General features: G+C 38.8%; 1 protein-coding gene across 2 annotated transcripts in view; it reads right to left on the reverse strand.

Moving 5' to 3' along the window:
- The window catches only part of USP32 (ubiquitin specific peptidase 32), a 217,456-nt gene that overhangs the window by 150,859 nt on the left and 47,429 nt on the right, over positions 1 to 19,168 (reverse strand). For both annotated transcript variants that reach the window (XM_044248505.1, XM_044248506.1), the window contains exon 2: positions 408 to 535. In XM_044248505.1, the coding sequence (XP_044104440.1) occupies positions 408 to 535 (128 nt within the window). The remainder of the gene's footprint in view (positions 1 to 407; positions 536 to 19,168) is intronic.

A 19,168-nucleotide genomic window follows, 5' to 3' on the forward strand; every position in this document is an offset into this window, starting at 1 on the left:
TGTTTCATTTAGAACATTTAATTTTATAGAATTAATTTCATGAGGATTTGCTCTATGGAAAGGTTTTCTTTAACAAAAAACTTTAAAAACATACTCCTAACATAAAATATGTATGTCAGAATAATGAAGTTTATATCAATAAGAGTCAGTCATACAAATGGTCCCATGGTTACAATCAGTGGCTACTGAAGCTCAGAAGAGTAAAAGCAGCAGACCTGTAGATCTGTGTTACTCCCATTTGGCCTTGAAAAACATAGTCATACTGACATCTAAAATAAGACCTGTTTACTTACTCAGGAAGAAAAATAACTGTAGGGAAGATTACACATGTTAAGACCAGAAAGCTCCTCAAGAACTCAGACTGGTGGACAACCATCTCAAAGAAAAACCGAGAATACAAAGATTACCTCAGCAACTTTTGGAGGCACTCCATCCCCAAGCACTTCCCTGATGAAGCAGTGCTGGCCCATATAGTATGAGAGTCCACAGGTCCGCTTAAAGGCATCTTTCAGTCGTTTCAGCTCTACATCTGTAACTGCAATTCAGAAATTGAAAAGGGTAAGAAACCAGAAGAGAAAAGAAGTCTCTCAAAAGCTTCATTTTTTTTTTAAAGTAAGTGTTGGCAAGGATGTGGAAAAAGGGAACCCCTGTGCATTGCTGGTGGGAATGTAAATTGGTGTAGCCACAATGGAACATTTCGGAAGTTCCTCAAAAAATTAAAAACAGAAATACCGTATGATTCAGCAGTCTACTTCTGAGTATTTCCCCCTCATACACACACTTCACAGTAGCCAAAGAAAACAAAAACACTAATTTCAAAAGACAGATGCACACCTATGTTCATTGCAGCATTATGTACAAGAGCCGAATTTTGGAAGCAACCTAAATTTATTTTATTAATAAAAATAAATGGGTATGGGGTGCCTGGATGGCTCAGTTAAGTGGCTGACTCTTGATTTCAGCTCATGTCTTGATCTCAGGGTCCTGAGACCAAGCCTCGTTTTGGGCTCTGTGCTCAGCATGAAACCTGCTGGAGAGTCTCTCTCTCTCCCTCTGTCTCTGCCTCTCCCCCAACTCACACACACATGCCTGCTCTCTCTCTCTCTCTAAATGAAGAAATAAAATCTTTTAAAAACAGATGAATGGATAAAGATAAGAGGTGTGTGTGTGTGTATGTATATACATATATATATATACACATATACACATACATATATATGCAATAAAGAATATTACTCAGCCATGAAAAAGAACAAAATCTTGCCATTTACAACAATTTGGATGGATGTCGAGGGTATTTATTCTAAGCAAAATAAGTCTGACAGAGAAAGACAAATACTGTAGGCTGCACTTATATGTGGAATCCAAGAAACAAAACAAACGAAACAGAAACAGACTCATAAATACAAAGAACAAACTGGTGGTTGCCAGAGAGACAGATGAGGGGATGGATAAAACAGGTGAAGGGGATAAAGAGGTACAAACTTCCAGCTATAAAATAAGTAAGTCACAGGGATATAAAGAGCATCACTGGGAATATAGTTAATAATACTGTATTAACATTGTATAACAAGCACTCATTATGTATATAAATGTTGAATCACTATGTTGTATACCTGAAACTAATAAAATATTGTATGCCAACTATACTTCAACTTCTTTTGGGATAAAAATTGTATTATTTATACTCCTTAAGCACTTATGTATCCATATGGAGGACACTCTCCAAGTTTAGCTTAGATTTTGTCATCGTTTACAAAGAAAATAATCTATGAATCGATTATTCTAACAACCTAATTATTTTTAGACATCCACTATCAAAAAAATTACCAACTCATTATTTTAGACATTTTGAAGACTTTTTTTTTCACCAATTAGAACAGTATCTGTCTATAAGGACAAGAAAAATACTTTTTAATAGTATGCAGTCAGTTCAGGGATCATAATGGAGGCACAGATAGGTACATAAAAAAGGAAGGTACCTTTAGCCCATGCTGGAGGAAAGAGAAGATCTGGACAGAGAGGATGATTACATAAAAATGTAAAGGCTAACCAAAGCAAAAGAGACAAGGGTATGCCAGGCAGAGATGACAGTTTGTTACAAAGTACAAGGATGAATGGAGTGTATGGAATTGTATGTTACTAGAACAAAATAAACAAGGCAGGAAGTAGTAAGCTATAAACCTAGGGTAAAAGTCATTTGACCAAGTCATAGAAATTTTGCTCTGTCATAATATAGGAAGGAATACAGTCAGACACAATTCAGATACAAATTCCACGCAGATAGGAAACAGGACATGTCGGATACAATTCAGACAGTCCATTCTACTAGTAGTATAGAGAAGCAAAAAGTAGACTAATACAAGAAGAAAAGGAGAAGCTGCATCTGGGAAAATGTCTATGAAGAAAAGTCAGTAGAACCTGGAGGCTGACTGAGAAGCAATCTAGGATAATATTCATGGTTCTAGTCAGGGAAACTTGAAGGATGGTGTTATCATGTAGAAAGGGAATGTAAGAAAAGATAAGTGAGGAAGAAAAGATGATAAACTCTGGTAAGAATATACTGTATATGAAAAACCTGGGAAAATTCAGTGGGTTTTTACAATTATGAGTGTAAAGCTTAGCTGAGAGGTTTGAAGAGAGTCATCAGCACATAGATGACAATTAAAATCATAAATAAGAAGCACAATAAGTCAGAGACAAAACTGTAAGAAACCAATGCTTACAGAATCTGCAGAAAAAGAAAAATACTCTAAGAATATTGATAAGGAACAGTTAGAACAGGAAAAACAAGAAAGTATAGTCTCCAAAGGACAAGAAAAAGGAACTGGTCTACAGTTTCACACAAGGCAGAAAGGACCAACAAAATAAGAACCGAAGAGTCTCTGGCACATATATTATCATTGAATAAATGTTTGTAGTAGGGAAAGAAACATGGGTCTGACCATTTGTAGGGCAATGATAAGAAAATATGAACTGGGGCGCCTGGGTGGCTCAGTGGGTTAAAGCCTCTGCCTTCAGCTCAGGTCATGATGCCAGGGTCCTGGGATCGAGCCCCACATCAGGCTCTCGGCTCAACAGGGAGCCTGCTTCCTCCTCCTCTCTCTCTCTCTCTGCCTACTTGTCATCTGTCTGTCAAAAAAATAAAAATAAAAATAAGAACTAATACTTGAATAAGTAGCTAGAGAAAAACGTAAATACATGCTTAATTCATCAAAAATTGGAGTCATACTATTAACATCCTCAATATACTCATTTTTTTCCTCATAAGAATGCAAAAGTGAGGGGGGCCTGGGTGGCTCAGTCAGTTAGGCATTCTTGATTTCAGCTTGGGTCATGATCTCGGGGTCATGAGATCAGGTCCCGTGTGAGGTGGAGGCTGCTTGAGATTCTCTCCCTTCCCCTCTGCCCTGCCCATGATGTGTACACACTCCCTTTAAAAAAAAAAAAAGGGAATGCAAAAGTAAAGAACAGAACAAAGCTCAATCTCATGAACTATGGTAATGGTAAAGAAATTACTTCAGTTATTGAAATACATATTTCTTCAAGATGGCTGACTGCATTAACAGCTTTACTAACAAATTAGAATGCTCACAGTCTAGTGGAAGAGATAAGAAAAATCAATCATTGGGATATAAAATGATAATCTCATACACTGTTGGTTGCAGATCATTTGAAGAACTATTTAGTAGTATGTTTAAAAAATAGCAGACTATTGACTAATGAACTTATTCATTTATAACATGAGAAAATGTATGTAATAAGCTTTTCTTTTTTTTAAGATTTTATTTATTTATTTGACAGAGATCACAAGTAGGCAGAGAGGCAGGCAGATAGAGAGTGAGAAGCAGGCTCCCTGCAGAGCAGAGAGCCCGAAGCAGGACTCAATCCCAGGACTCTGGAAATCATGACCTGAGCCGAAGGCAGAGGCTTTAACCCACTAAGCCACCCAGGCGCCCCTGTAATGAGCTTTTTAAAGCACTTATAAAAAGCAAGTGATGTCTATCAACACAAGACAGACTGAGTCTAAGTTACTGTATATACTAGAAATAGAATATTAAACACTAAAATACTGCCACAGATCTGTACTTACTGAAAATAAACAGCACTTTTATTTATTCAAAATAAACAGACTAACAATTGGCTCAAATGTAGACAAGGAGTACATACATAAAAGTGTTTGCTTTTGTACAACTGAAATTTTGAAAACCTTAAAAATGAAAATTTAGGAGGACTGCAATCCCGGCTGGGTCATTCCTTATCCCTGGAACCTTCTGTAAGATGGCAGTTTGAAGAGTATGTACCTTACTGGGTGGCTGGGAAAATTCTGTTCACTAATGCAAACTGCTCAGAACAGTGCCTGAGTTCTAGAAAGCCACCTAAATGTTATTTACTGTGGCTGTCATTATCATATATGTGTGATGAGAGCAGCCTCCTATAACTGCTGTGAGAATAACGTGAAATAAAATGAAATTATACCGTACTTCCAATACTCTTTCTAACAGCTTCACATACTTTTATTTAAACTAAAGTGCCTAATGAATATAAAGCATATAATAGGTGAGGTCTACTACACCCAGACATTCAGTAAGTGGTACCTATTTTAAAAATTAAATAACAAAAAAATAAAAATTTAGGCAGATGGAAAATAGACTAGGATCAAGCTTAGTAAAATTTTAAAGCAGGAAAACATAACATTAATGTAGTTATTTTAGTTTTAGAAAGAAAAAACAACTTCAGGTAAAAAATGGAAAACTAAACACATTTTTTTTAAATTTATTTATTCAAGAGAGTGAGAGTATAAACAAGGGGAGCAGGAGGAAGAGGAAGCCACAGGCTCCCCGCTGAGCAGGGTGCCTGATACATGGCTCGATCCCAGAACCCTGGGATCATGACCTGAGCCGAAGGCAAATGCTTAACTGAGCCAAAGGCAGGTGCTTAACCAACTTGAGGCACCCATGCATCCCTGAACGCATTTTTTTAAAAAATCTCTTCTCAGGTGCAGCTGTGTGGTTCAGTCAATTTACTGTCTAACTCTTCAGTCAATTTACTGTCTCACTCTTGATTTCAGCTCAGGTCATGACCTCAGGGTCATGAGAGCGAGCCCATGTGGGGCTCCATGCTCAGTGAGGAGTTCCACTGGGATTCTCTCCCTCTCCCTCTGCCCCTCCCCCTGCTCACACTTCCTCTCAAATAAATAAAATCTTTTTTTAAAAAAATCTCTTGGGGCACCTGGGTGGCTCAGTGGGTTAAGCCACTGCCTTTGGCTTGAGTCGTGATCTCAGGGTCCTGGGATCGAGTCCCGCATTGGGCTCCCTGCTTAGCAGGGAGCCTGCTTCCCTCTCTCTCTCTCTCTGCCTGCCTTTCTGTCTACTGTGATCTCTCTCTGACAAATAAATAAATAAAATATTTAAAAAGAAAAAATCTTTGTCTCTCTAGACTTCACTAAAACTACAGCAAGAATAAAAGGATATAAATTCACAAGGACAGAGGGAAGAGAAAAGTGAGGACCTAAGAGTCAAATTTTTCTGTGACCATCAAGTGTTTGGAGGAGCGGTGACCTATCAATGCAGACCAAAAACCTGAAACCTAAGCACTAGCAGTTGAGAAATATGAACAAGAAGCAAACTAATTTACCTATTTTACCCTATTCAGAGCACCCCCCAAAAAAGGCTCAGGAACTGATGGTACCAATTACCACCAAAGGCGGGAGTGGGAGGGGTAGGTGGTAATGGGGGGGGGGCGATAGAGAGAGACTGACTGGTTGAAAGTCTGTATGAAAAGTGGTTAGACCAGACCCTCAGGTCTAACCTTGAAGCAGGACGTAGTCAGGCACAAGCCACAACATTCACACAAACCTTTTAGATATAGATATATATTTAAAAAGGCCAGAGATACATTCTCCAAAGCATCTGAGGCTTTTTTTTTTTTCCATACATGGAAACAGCAGGTTTACCTGAGAGCTGTATATAAGGAATGAAAAAAGGTAAAGATTAAGTGAGCATCTGTATTCCTTGCCCTACTGAGACATAGGTATCACGTAGGCAGAATAAATAGGATTCTTCCCCGAAGAAAAGTAAATGATAGCAGAACATATGCCTACTGCTACTGACATGGAGTGAGAGGAGATTCTATTCCGTCCTTAGAAATGGCTGGGTTCCCAACTAATTACCCAACAGGAAAATCTCACAAGTCAAGTGACAAATTCAAACACATTAGTCATCCAATCAATCTGTTTAATGTACACTTTTAAAAAAAAATGGGCAGTTTGGCAGTTCTTACAAACTAAAGCATATACTTACTTATCTTATAACCCAGCAATTCTACTCCTTGTTATTTACCCAAGAGAAATGAAAATACTGTATAAAAATGTACATAAGAGTTGTATTAATAATAGCCAAAACACTAGAAACAACTCCTTTGTCCATACACAGGTGAATAAATGTAGTATATCCATACAATGTAGTATTCTGCAATAAAAATTAAGAAACTGATCAAGCAACATAAATGAGCCTCAAAAGTGATACTAAGCAAAAGAAACTAGGCACAAAAGAACATACTATATGACCACATTATATGAAAGTCTTTTTTTTTTTCCTTAAAGATTTTATTTAGTTGACAGAGATCACAAGTAGGCAGAGAGGCAGGCAGAGAGAGAGAGAGGGAAGCAGGCTCCCCACTGAGCAGAGGGCCCGATGCAGGGCCCGACCCCAGGACCCTGAGATCATGACCCGAGCTGAAGGCAGAACCTTTAAACACTGAACCACCCAGGGGCCCCATTATATGAAAGTCTTAAAGAGGCAAAACTAACTATGGTGGCAAAGACAGTGACTGACCAGTAGTGGAGTAAAGGGTGTGTGGGTAGAAATATAGGGAACAGACTGCAAAGAGGTAGGAGGGGAACTCTTCTAAGGTGATGGAAATGTTTTATACATTTGCTGATTACATAAGAAAATACATTTGTCAAAACTAATTAAACTGAGTACTTAAAATCTGTGCATTTCATTGTATATAAATTATATTTCAATAAAATGGACCTTTAAAAAAATGAATAAGCAGACAAAGAACACCAAATATTGAGGAAGATACCAACAAGGAAGGTACCAAAACAAACAGGGGTTGTTAGTGGGGATAACAGAAATAATGAAGAAAGAAGAAAAAAACAATACTAAAACCCCCAAATATTCTTAGAGAAGGATAAAAGGAAAATAACATCCAAATAAGCACTATAAAATATAGTAATGAGAAAGTAACAATAATCTCTTGGACCCCCTTCCCAGCAGCTGTAAGAGAATGTTCTTCATCAAAATAAGGGGATAAACAAAAGAAAAGGGACCTGGAAAACACTGACTCCAGCATGAGAGAGGTAAAGGATGGCTGATCATGATATGACACCCCAGGATGACAACTACACAGCAGGCCTAGAGGATAGAACCAGATTAGAAATGAAGAAGGGTTCCAGAAAAAAAAAAGAAAGAGAGCAGGACGGTACAAGTGATACATCCGACCACAGTGGGAATAGCTTTAAGAGGTATTTCACCTTCAAAAAATAAATCTCAAGGATTAGTTTTACTTTGGATTTCTCTTAACAACCTAAAAAAGAGAAGCCTTTCAAAGTACAGTTGACCCTTCAACAATACAGGCTTGAACTGTATGGATCCACTTATACGTGGACCTTTTTTTTCAATAAAGACATTGAAAAATTTTTTAGAGATCTGCAATTTGGAAAAACAGATGAACTGTACAGCCTAGAAATATCAAAGAAAATTGAAAGGTATGTCATGAATGCATGAAATATATGTAGATACTTGTCTACTTTACCATTTACTACCATAAGATATACAAAATTAGAAAAAGCTAAAATTTATCAAAACTTACACACACTTACAGACCGTACTTGGTGCCATTCTGAGAGAAATGCAAACAAATGTAAAAATGCGGTATTAAATCATAACTGCATAAAATTAACTGTAGTACATACTGTACAACTGTTAATAATTTTGTAGCCACCTCCTGTTGCTATTATAGTGAGCTCAAGTGTCAGAACATCTGCTTAAAATACCGTGTGATGCTAATCATTTCTTCGTGAATAGTTAATCTCTCTAGTAAATTGTGTCTCACAGTAAAAAGTGATCTCTCATGGTTCTCATGTATTTTTCATCACGTTTAGTGCAAAACCCTAAGCCTTAAGTATCACCAGGGGGCCCATACGAAGTGCCGCTAGTGAGGCTGGAAGTGCTCCCAAGAAAGAGAAAAGTCATACCATTTTAAGAAAAAGCTGAATTGCCTGATATGTACCACAGAGTGAGGTCTGCAGCTGCGGCTGCCCACTATTTGAAGATAAATGAGTCCACTGTAAGGATCATTATTTTAAAAAGGCTGGGGTGGGGGAGAGTTTCGTGAAGCCTCACTACATCTGTGCCAGCAGGAGTGAAAACCTTATACTTTTTGTGAAATACCTTTTTATCTCATACTGAAAATGCAGCTTTTATGTGGGTGCGGGTTGCTAATAAGAAAGGCGTACCTGTAGACTCTAACATGATTCAAGAAAAATCAAAGTCACCAGATGACAACTTATGGCAAAAGGAAGATGAAGGATCTAGTCAAGCTGAAGAATTTAATCCCAGCAAAGGATGGTTTGAAAAAAGAGGTCTGCCTTAAAACATGTCAACAAGGGGACGCCTGGGTGGCTCAGTGGGTTAAGCCTCTGCCTAGAGCTCAGGTCATGATCTCAGGGTCCTGGGATCGAACCCTGCATCGGGCTCTCTGCTTGGCAGGGAGCCTGCTTCTCTCTCTCTCTCTCTCTCTCTCTGCCTGCCTCTCTGCCTACTCGTGGTCTCTTTCTATCAAGGAAATAAAATCTTTTTTGAAAAAAATGTCAACAAGAAAAGCAGTTTCTGGGGCGCCTGGGTGGCTCAGTGGTTTAAGCCTCTGCCTTCAGCTCAGGTCATGATCTCAGGGTCCGGGATCGAGCCCCACATTGGGCTCTCTGCTTAGCAGGGAGCCTGCTTCCCCCTCTCTCTCTGCCTGCCTCTCTGCCTACTTGTGATCTCTCTCTGTCTATCAAATAAATAAATAAAAATCTTTAAAAAAAAAAAAAAAAGGCAGTTTCTGCTGACCAGGAGGCAGCAGATGAATTCCCAGATGCCATTTAGAAAATCATTGAAGAGAAGGGTATCTGCCGAGCAAGTTTTTAATGCAGATGTTAAGTGTCCTATCCTGGGGATGCAGGGGCACACAGGGAGGGTAGAATGCCGCAAAGAACATTTATTGGTAAGGAAGAGAAGCAAGCACCGGGATTTAAGATAGGAAGAGACAAGCTAATTCTACTGTTTTGTACAATGCACTTGGGTTCATGGCCAGGACTGCCCTTATCTCTAAAGTTGCTAACACCTGATGCTTGAAGGGAAAAGATAAACATCAGTCATTGGGCTGTACAACAAAGTCTCTCCACTACGAGAACCCATTCCATCAATGCTCTATCCCTATAGTCAGAAGTATCTTGCCAATAAGGGTCTACTTTTTAAAGTTCTTTTGATTCTCATCTTTATTAAATTTTGAACATTGGACCCTGTGGCCAGGACTGTTATTGTTGCTGCTCCTGACAACACTACTGCCACCCCTACCACCTATGCCAAATGCTTCTGCAAAGTTCCAGCCTCTGTATCACCAGGTCCTAAGTCAGAGTCTGGCATGTGGTCATCTGAGTGGTGGAGCCATAAGGAGTCATGTCCACCTGCAAGAATATCAGGGAAACTGGGTCTTCCCCTCTAATGGATGGAGGTGGTCTCCACCCCAATCAAGACCCTTTAAAAAAAAAAAAGTCTTTAAGAGTGAAATCCCTTTAAACAGGAAGAGAGGTACAAACTCTTGGGGTGGACGCTGTGATTGAGGAATGGAAGAACAGTAACAAATTTCAATTTTTCAAGCAGTGATCTCAGACTAGAACTTTATCTGGTACATCGTAGGCACTCATATTTGCTTAGACAAAAGAGTGACTAGCAAATCACATTTTTCAAATGAAAAAATACTTTTGATATTGAACAATGCCCCTGGGTGCCCAGAACCCTATGAGTACAACACCAAAGGTGTAAAAGTGATCTACCTGCCCCCAAATGCAATGTCTCTAGTTCAACCTCTGTATCAGGCGGTCAGGTCATAAGAAGTCATAAAGCTCATTACATGTGGTATTCTTTGGAAAGGATTGTCAATGCTATGGAAGAGAACATATTAGAGAGAACCTCATGAAGGCCTGGAAAGATTACACCACTGAAGATGCCACCACTGTTATAGAAAAAGCAGCAAAAGCCATCAAGGCCTGAAACAATAAAATCCGGCTGGAGAAAACTGTGTCCAAATGTTACAGGTGCCTTCACAAGATTTACAAAAGAGCCAATCAAGGAAACCATGAAAGAGATTGTAGATAAGGAAAAAAAAAAAAAAAGTGGGGGATAAAGAGTTTCAAGATAGGGATCTTGGAAAAATTCAAGAACAAATAGACACCACACCAGAAGCACCAGAAAGCAGAACTTGACAGAGACAATACAATGGAGATACATGTTTCCAAACTGGATCCAGATGATGAGAAACAAGATATAAAAGAAGCAGGGCCCGAAAACAAATTGACATTAAACAATTTAGCAGAAGGATTTCAATTAGTCAAGACTATTTTGAATTCTTTTATGACCTGGGCCCTCCTAAGATACGGGCACTAAAACTAAAGCAAATAGTGGAAGAAGGACTGGTACCGTTATCATGCTGACATCTCTACATGATGCTTTAAAAAACCGAAAAAGCAAAAAAATCGGGCAGAAATTACAATGTATTTCCATAAAGTTCTACCAAGTGTGCCTGCCTCTTCTGCTTCCTCTTCCACTTCCTCCACATCCTCTGCCTCTACCACCCCTGAGACAGCAAGACAGCCCCTCCTCTTCCTCCTCCTCAGCCAACTCAATATGAAGACAATGAGGAAGACCTTTATGATAATCTACTTTTACTTAATGAATAGTAAGTAACTGTCGGTCAAAGTTAAAAAGCTTATCTTGTATATATGTGTTTCTTTGTATGAAAATCTAGTACAGTTACTAGATACATACAGTTATGGCAAGAACTGTAGACGTTTTTGTCATCATCATCTAACTATTCATCATGTAGAACACCGTGTACAAAACTCATATGGAAGTGGATAGCCTATCTTTATGTATGCATGAAGTGAACGATATTTCTTTTAATTTTTTTATTAACATATAATGTATTATTTGCCCCAAGGGTAAAGGCCTGTGAATCGTCAGGCTTACACACTTCACAGCACTCACCATAGTGAATGGTATTTCATATAAAATCAGTAATGTGTTAGTTTTTATTGTTTTTATGACTTTTCTTTGAAAGAAGTATGTTATTGATACAGTATGCCTCTCTCATAATTGGAAACACTGCATTATCAGACTATGATCACAGGTATGTTTTTTAATGTGATAATGAATTAAGAAAAGGACTATAATAACGGATGCCATGAAAACTGTTTAATGACTCATTCACTAGAAAAACTTCATTAGGCTAAGCTACTATGAAGCAAATGGATCAGTAACACCAGGTTACCATAAAGCAATCATATTGCTTCTTCATTATCAATGTATGAATTGTTAAGCCTGTAAATATGAATTTCTTTTTCACATTATCTTTTCATTTTTGATGCCTAGTGTTAGTAATACATATAACATCTACAATGTTTTGTATTATACACAATAATATTAATGTGGGTATTCACAGAAGATTCATCTTGTAAACATATGACACAAACTTAAAATATCAATAAAAACATGGGGCACCTGGGTGGCTCAGTGGGTTAGGCCGCTGCCTTTGGCTCAGGTCATGATCTCAGGGTCCTGGGATCGAGTCCCACATCGGGCTCTCTGCTCAGCAGGGAGCCTGCTTCCCTCTCTCTCTCTCTGCCTGCCTCTCTGCCTACTTGTGATCTCTCTCTGTCGAATAAATAAATAAATAATCTTTTAAAAAAAAAAAATCAATAAAAACAGTACAGTGCTGTAGATGTTATTTCCTCTTCCTTGTGATTCTTAATAATGTTTTCTCTAGAATACAATATATAGGGGTGCCTGGGTGGCTCAGTGGGTTAAAGCCTCTGCCTTCGGCTCAGGTCATGATCCCAGGGTCCTGGGATCGAGCCCCACACAGGGCTCTCTGCTCAGCAGGGAGCCTGCTTTCTCCCTCTCTCTCGGCCTGCCTCTCTGCCTACTTGTGATCTCTGTCTGTCAAATAAATAAATAAAATCTTTAAAAAAAAAAAAAGAATACAATATATAATACATATAATGTGCAAGATATGTGTTAATTTACTGTTTACGTAATCAGTAAAGCTTCCAGTCAACAGCACGCTATTAACTGTTAAGATTTTGTGGAATCAAGAGCACCTGGCTGGCTCAGTGGGTACAGTATGTGATTCTTGATCTCGGGGTTATGAGTTCAAGCCTCACATTGGGCAGAGATTACTTTAAAAAATTTTTTTCAGTAATCACAATTTTATGTGAATTTCTGACTGCCCAGGGGGTCAGTGCCCATAGCCCCCAAGGGTCAAAGGTCAACCGTACACCTATAACATTCTGTCATGAGAGTTAAGAAACCATCCAGAATCTTATTGAAAGCTATAGGGACAGAACCATAATCCCTCCTCAAACAGGAAGTGTGAACAGAAGACAACAACAAGGAAACAAGAAAGGTAAAGACAGAAGGACAAAATATTTTTTCTCATATCAAAAATGATTTTCAGGGGTGCCTAGGTGGCTCAGTGGGTTAAAGCCTCTGCCTTCGGCTCAGATCCTGATCCCAGGGTCCTGGGATCAAGCCCCGCATAGGGCTCTCTGCTCAGCGGAAAGCCTGCTTCCTCCTCTCTCTCTGCCTGCCTCTCTGCCTACTTGTGATTTCTGTCAAATAAATAAATCTTTTTAAAAAAATGATTTTCAGGGAAATTTAACACAAATCTCATCACAAAAAAGCCCTGGTGACTTCAAGACATCTCAGTTTTTGGGCGCCTGGGTGGCTCAGTGGGTTAAGCCACTGTCTTCGGCTCAGGTCATGATCCTAGGGTCCTGGGATCGAGCCCCACATCGGGCTCTCTGCTCAGCAGGGAGACTGCTTCTTCCTCTCTCTCTCTCTGCCTGCCTCTCTGCCTCCTTGTGATCTTTCTCTGTCAAATAAATAAATAAAATCTTAAAAAAAAAAAAAGACATCTCAGTTTTTAAAATATTTAGTTGCTGAGAATTAGCAATTCACAAAAAACAAGATCTGGTAAGAAAAAGAAGTACTTGATAATCACTTTCTGATTGTAGCACTGAAGCAGCAAAAGCAATTACACAGAAAGGACCAATACTGGACCAGAGATAAAACAAAGACTATGGTATTCACTAGTGAAACAGAATCCTTCCAGAAAGACCATCTTAAAATGCAAAACATAAAAATTAAAATATTACAAGCTATTGAGCCCTTACTTATCATATGCTCAAACACTGTGCTATGCAATAGGGAACACAAACCTAAAAATAATCAACTCTACCTTCAAGGAATTCATGGCTAAGAGAGAGATTCATGAATAAATAATGACAATATAATAAATATAAAAGACACAGCTGGGCACCAAGAAGAACACCTAAAAAGAGAAGAAGAGTGCTTGCTCTAAAACTACACTACTAAATTGTGCTCTAAACACAACTTACAGCAAAACAGACAACTAGCTACATCTAGTGATTACATCTATATACTTTTTTAAATCTTTTTTTTAAAATATTTTATTTATTTGACAGAGAGAGCAAGCGAGCACACAAGCGAGCAGCGGGATCTGCACACTGAGAGAGTGGGAGAAGCAGGCTTCCCTCCAAGCAGACAACCTGATGTGGGACTTGATCCCAGGACCCTATGATCACAACCTGAGCCAAAGTCAAATGCTTAACCGATTGAGCCACTCAGGCACCTCTACTTCTCTATACTTTCTATAAAGGTCCTCTTGTTGTGAATTCCTCTTACATTTGATCATGTACAGCATGACATTCTAAAAACCTATCTGACCTATAATAAACCTAATATAGCAACATAACCAACAAAAACAACCTAATCAACAGTTATAATCATGTTTTTAAGAGAAAACTGTAGTATTCTATGATAAGATTTACAGATTATACAACTGACTGGGACTAAGTTGACTGGACTTGAGTTAGTTGTGATGAGAAGGAGAACAGATAACTAACTTCAAGAATTCCCCACGTGCTTTCAGGCCATCAACCTCCTCATCTGGATAAGAAAATGAAAAGCTCTCGGGCATAGACAACAGGGCTAGCCACAAATCTGTGCTTCCTGGATACCCCACCATCCCAGATTTTCCCATCCTTTCTCATCACTTGGTTTCCTGAGCAGGGCAAAAGCAACAGTGTACTTTGGTGAGCTAAGGGGAGGATGCTGAATTCACTCCAGGCAGCAGTCCATGTCCTGCTACAGGATCACATAATCAGGGCAGTGGGTGCTAACAAGAAACCTACGCTTCGTCAATACCTCCACTATTTCTTTTTCTTTTTTTTTTTAAGATTTTATTTATTTATTTGACAGAGATCACAAGTAGGCAGAGAGGCAGGCAGAGAGAGAGGAGGAAGCAGGCTCCCCGCCGAGCAGAGAGTCCAATGCGGGGCTCGATCCCAGGACCCTGGGATCATGATCTGAGCCGAAGGCAGAGGCTTTAACCCACTGAGCCACCCAGGTGCCCCCCTCCACTATTTCTGAATCACATTTCATCTGATCCTTTACCAACATTATCAATACAAATTATCTAAATAAATGAAAATACATGCAAAACTGCAACTGAAAAGGCCAGAAACATTAGATATCACCCCCACATCTGACTGTTCTAGATTTGATACCAGAAAGAAAAGCTGTATGAATAAAAGTATTCTGTGGCTCCTTTGCTTGGAATAAAAGTTCAAGCATAATGGGAATTACTGGAAAAAGAAAGAGTGACAGAGCAAAGCTCAAAAACTGAAATACCTACAGGGAGGAGGAGGAGGGCAATCTAAGTGAGGAAGTGGGCCAGGTGGGGTATATGGAACCCTAGAGACCACACATCCTCCTCCAGGGGGTAGATGCTACTAAGTTCCAGGCATTTGCTACAATGTAGCAATGAGGAAACCAAGAATATGGGGGGTGGGGTGTGAGTGAGTGAAAGACCGAGAGACAGAGAGAGAAGGAGAGAGAGAGCTCTCTACTTTAAAAGCACGGACAACTAATTTCTAAAAAAATTTAAACAGCATGCTGTCTCAGTATGTCTGTCCAGCCAGCTGCCAGTTTTAACAAACTCTGGCCAAATGGTTAACAAAATATACATGTGTTTAAACTGAACAAAGTCACTTACTAGGGGTGAGAAAATGGGCAAGTTACTTAGTATCATTGCACTTACTCTTCTGTAAAACAGGGTATGTACGTGGACTTGACAAAGACAGGACAATAATGGATGCTCAATAAATGACAGTCTGGGAGGACAGGATTTCTAGCAGTAAAGAGGGTGTACCCTATTCATTCTATAAAATTATAAACAAAGTCATCCTTTGTAAAATAAATTCTGCTATCAACCTTACATAAAAGAAATCAGGAGTCGCTTGGCATTAATAGATCAAAGGTTCAATCAGGTAAATCTGGCTGTATTCATGGCTACAGGCTGTGCTAAACGTAGTATTTACTTAAAGCATGGGTAAGGTCACTTGCTATACTTTATCTACAAAAGCTCCTAATCACAAAAACTCCTTGAACTAAAGTCATGAAGAATTCAACATGTACTCCTTTTAAAAATAAGACTACTTTGTAACAGATTGAAGAATGGGATTTCTTTGATATAAATCATACATATAACACAAGACATTGAGTTTTCACTAAATCCAAGACTTCTCTAGAGGGAATTTTTAAATTTGTTTATAAAATACAAACAAGAGCAGAAAAAACATTTCAGTTTTATCTAGCAGTTTCTGGTTACATAGTAATTCAAGCATATTCTGAGTAGCCTATATGGAACAACATAAAAACATAAACAGGTGTGTACTTCACCTAACATACTGACAACAGTGTGTCAGGTTCTATGGGGGATGATACAAAGATAAGGTATTGTCCTTGGCAGGGTTTTTGGTTTTGTTTATTTCCTTGGTTTTAAAAGCTTAAAATCTGTCAATAAATACTTAAGTCCTATTCTGGTCAGTGAAAGAAAAAGAAGGTATAACTTTTTAAAAAATAGGAATTCAAGGGGCACCTGAGTGGCTCAGTCAGTTAAGCCTCTGTCTTTGGCTCAGGTTATGAACCCAGGGTCCTGGGATTGAGCCCCACATAGGGCTCCCTGCTCAGCCCCAGGGGAAACATACAGTTCCCCCCACTTGTGCTTCTGCTGATATCACAACTCTGCCCAGATTCAAGGGGAGCAACCACGGACCCCACTTTTCATGGGAGAAGTGTCAAAGTCATATTGTAACAGCAAATGGGATAGGATATTTGTCACAGCCATCTTTCAAAATTATAATCTGCCACATAATGAACACTAATATTTGTACCAGGTTTTCTTTTTTCCATAGCCACTTGAATACAACATCATATATTCCACTTTTAAATATTTACAGATCTTTGCAAGACAAGTTATATACATAGGTACTAAAGAAAATAGTACTTAGCAAAAAAGAAGTCAACCATACCACTCTCCTTCAGGAATACTCAACTATTATAGTATATTACCTGCAACCAAAACTAGAGCTAAATGGAAGATTTAAACTTCCAAACTAACATATTAGAAAAGATACAAAATTAAAAGGAAGTCGACAGAGGAACAGTATGTGATCTGCTACCCAACTGGGAGAGATCAGAAGCCCATCTGCACTACATCTAAGGGCACTATTTCAGAAACTGGAAGCAACTTAGTCTTAGAGGGAAAAAAAGGGAGGGAAAGGAGACTAAGAATTCTCTCTCCAGTAAGAACTTCAGCATCTAAGAGCTACAAAAGAGAAGGAAGGAAGGAAGGGAAAGAGGAAACGGAAGGAAAAGCAGTCCATGGCAAAAGGGTAAGAAAAAGTAGGCTAACTTCCAGTGACTCCCTGATCTGAGGCTCTAGGGTCTGACTATCTAGAGCATTCCTTCCTCAGTTTAAGGGAAATTTTCTCTTTTCCCTTACTCAACATGACTTCTATAATGAAGTATGACTTAGCAAGGCAATGGATATACTGTCCCTGGAAGTGAAAATCAAAGATGAAACAGAGCTTTTAGTTAAAGTTATAACTATTTTGTCATTGATTTTTTTTTAAAGGGTAGGGTGAAGCATAATCTGAAAAAAAAAATCCATTTATGAAAATTCATTTACAAAGCAGAGCTACCAAGACTAATTCTAACTTTGTCTTAAGCAATAAATATCTTCAGATCATTCAACTAGGGAATTCAGAAATTTCCCTAATTATGTTGTAGTTTGTATATCCTAAATATTCATTATCTGCAGTTCCCACAGGCAGTTTTTAACTACACGTGGCTTATAAGCATAACATTCTTTCTTTTTTTTTAAATTGTGTTTTTAACTGATTTTTTTCAGTAGTAATTTATTAAATGCTACTATGTGTCAGTCACTGTAAAGATGAGTAAGACATAGTTCACACATTCCAATACTTCAAATTTCAGAAGGTAAGACCGGCACACAACCAAATAACCATTATACCAGATAGGAAATGTTATGGTGGAAGTAGTAAAATGGAGTCCCAAAGTAGGGAGTGATTAATTCTGAGATGGTGACTAAGAAAGGCTTCCAAGAGGTATTGATTCTTGAAATGAAGGGGTTCACCTAGCAAAAAAAAAAAAAAAAAAAAAAGAAAGGCCAAAGGGTATTCCATGCAAGGAAAACACATATAAAAGAACAAAGCAGGCGCCTGGGTGGCTCAGTGGGTTAAGCCGCTGCCTTCGGCTCAGGTCATGATCTCAGGGTCCTGGGATCGAGTCCCGCATCGGGCTCTCTGCTCTGCAGGGAGCCTGCTTCCTCCTCTCTCTCTCTCTGCCTGCCTCTCTGCCTACTTGTAATCTCTCTCTGTCAAATAAATAAATAAAATCTTTAAAAAAAATAATAAAATAAAAGAACAAAGTAGCACAGATAATTGGGGAACTGCAAGTAGTTTGATACAAATGGAGTACAGGGTGCAAGAAGCAGAGGTGCAGGAAATGAAACTAGAATGCATAGAACCCTACTTTATTCAAGGTGATAATGTTCCCAGCTAAAAAAATTAAAAACTATACTTTCCAGCTTCCCTTGCAACTAAAAATGGTCAATGAAATATAACAAAATTTGCTAAAGCGTAAGACTCCTTTAAAAAACTCCAGATAGTTAGTAATGAATGTCCTTTTGCTTTAGTTTCTTCCTCCCACCTGGAACTCAGAAAGCAATGCCTGCCTCTGCAGCAGCTCTCTTACGTAACAAATGAACCTGAAGTTATAAACCATACACAACAGACAGTAAAATCAAAAAGTAAGAAAAAGCTCAGATGACCATAAAATTACCATACAACCTTGGATATCCTATCTCCAGAACTGTATGTGACTCCTGTATCTTATTTAAGAAATTTCCTGTTCAGGGTAAGGTGAACTTACCTAGGTGGTAAGGTGGCTTACCTGTTAGCCACCTAAGTAACAGGTGGCTGTTACCTGTTAAGGTAGGTAACAGGTGGCTCAGCCTGTTAAGCGTCTGCCTTGGGCTCAGGTCAGGATCCCAGGGCCCTGGGGCTAAACTTCTCCCTCTGCCTGGCTTCCCTACCCGTGCATGGGCTCATGCACTCTCTCTCTGACAAATAAGTAAATAAACCTAAAAAAAAAAAGAAAGAAAGAAAGAAAGAAAAGAAAAATTTTCTGTTTAAGGGCACCTGGGGGGCTCAGTCAGTTAAGCATCTGCCTTCAGCTTAGGTCATGGTCTTGGGGTCCTGGGATGGAGCCCCACATCATCCACCTCCCCCACCTGCTCATGATCTCTCTCTGAAATTTAAAACAACAACAACAACAACAAAAAAGACCTTAAAAAAAAAAAGAAAGAAAATTTCTGTTTAATATTCAACCAAACTTATCCTAACTGATAAAGGTATCAGGTCCAAGCATATGGAAAGACACTCAAGCTATTT

Source organism: Neovison vison, chromosome 5, assembly GCF_020171115.1.
Source record: "Neovison vison isolate M4711 chromosome 5, ASM_NN_V1, whole genome shotgun sequence".
NCBI lineage: Eukaryota > Metazoa > Chordata > Mammalia > Carnivora > Mustelidae > Neogale > Neogale vison.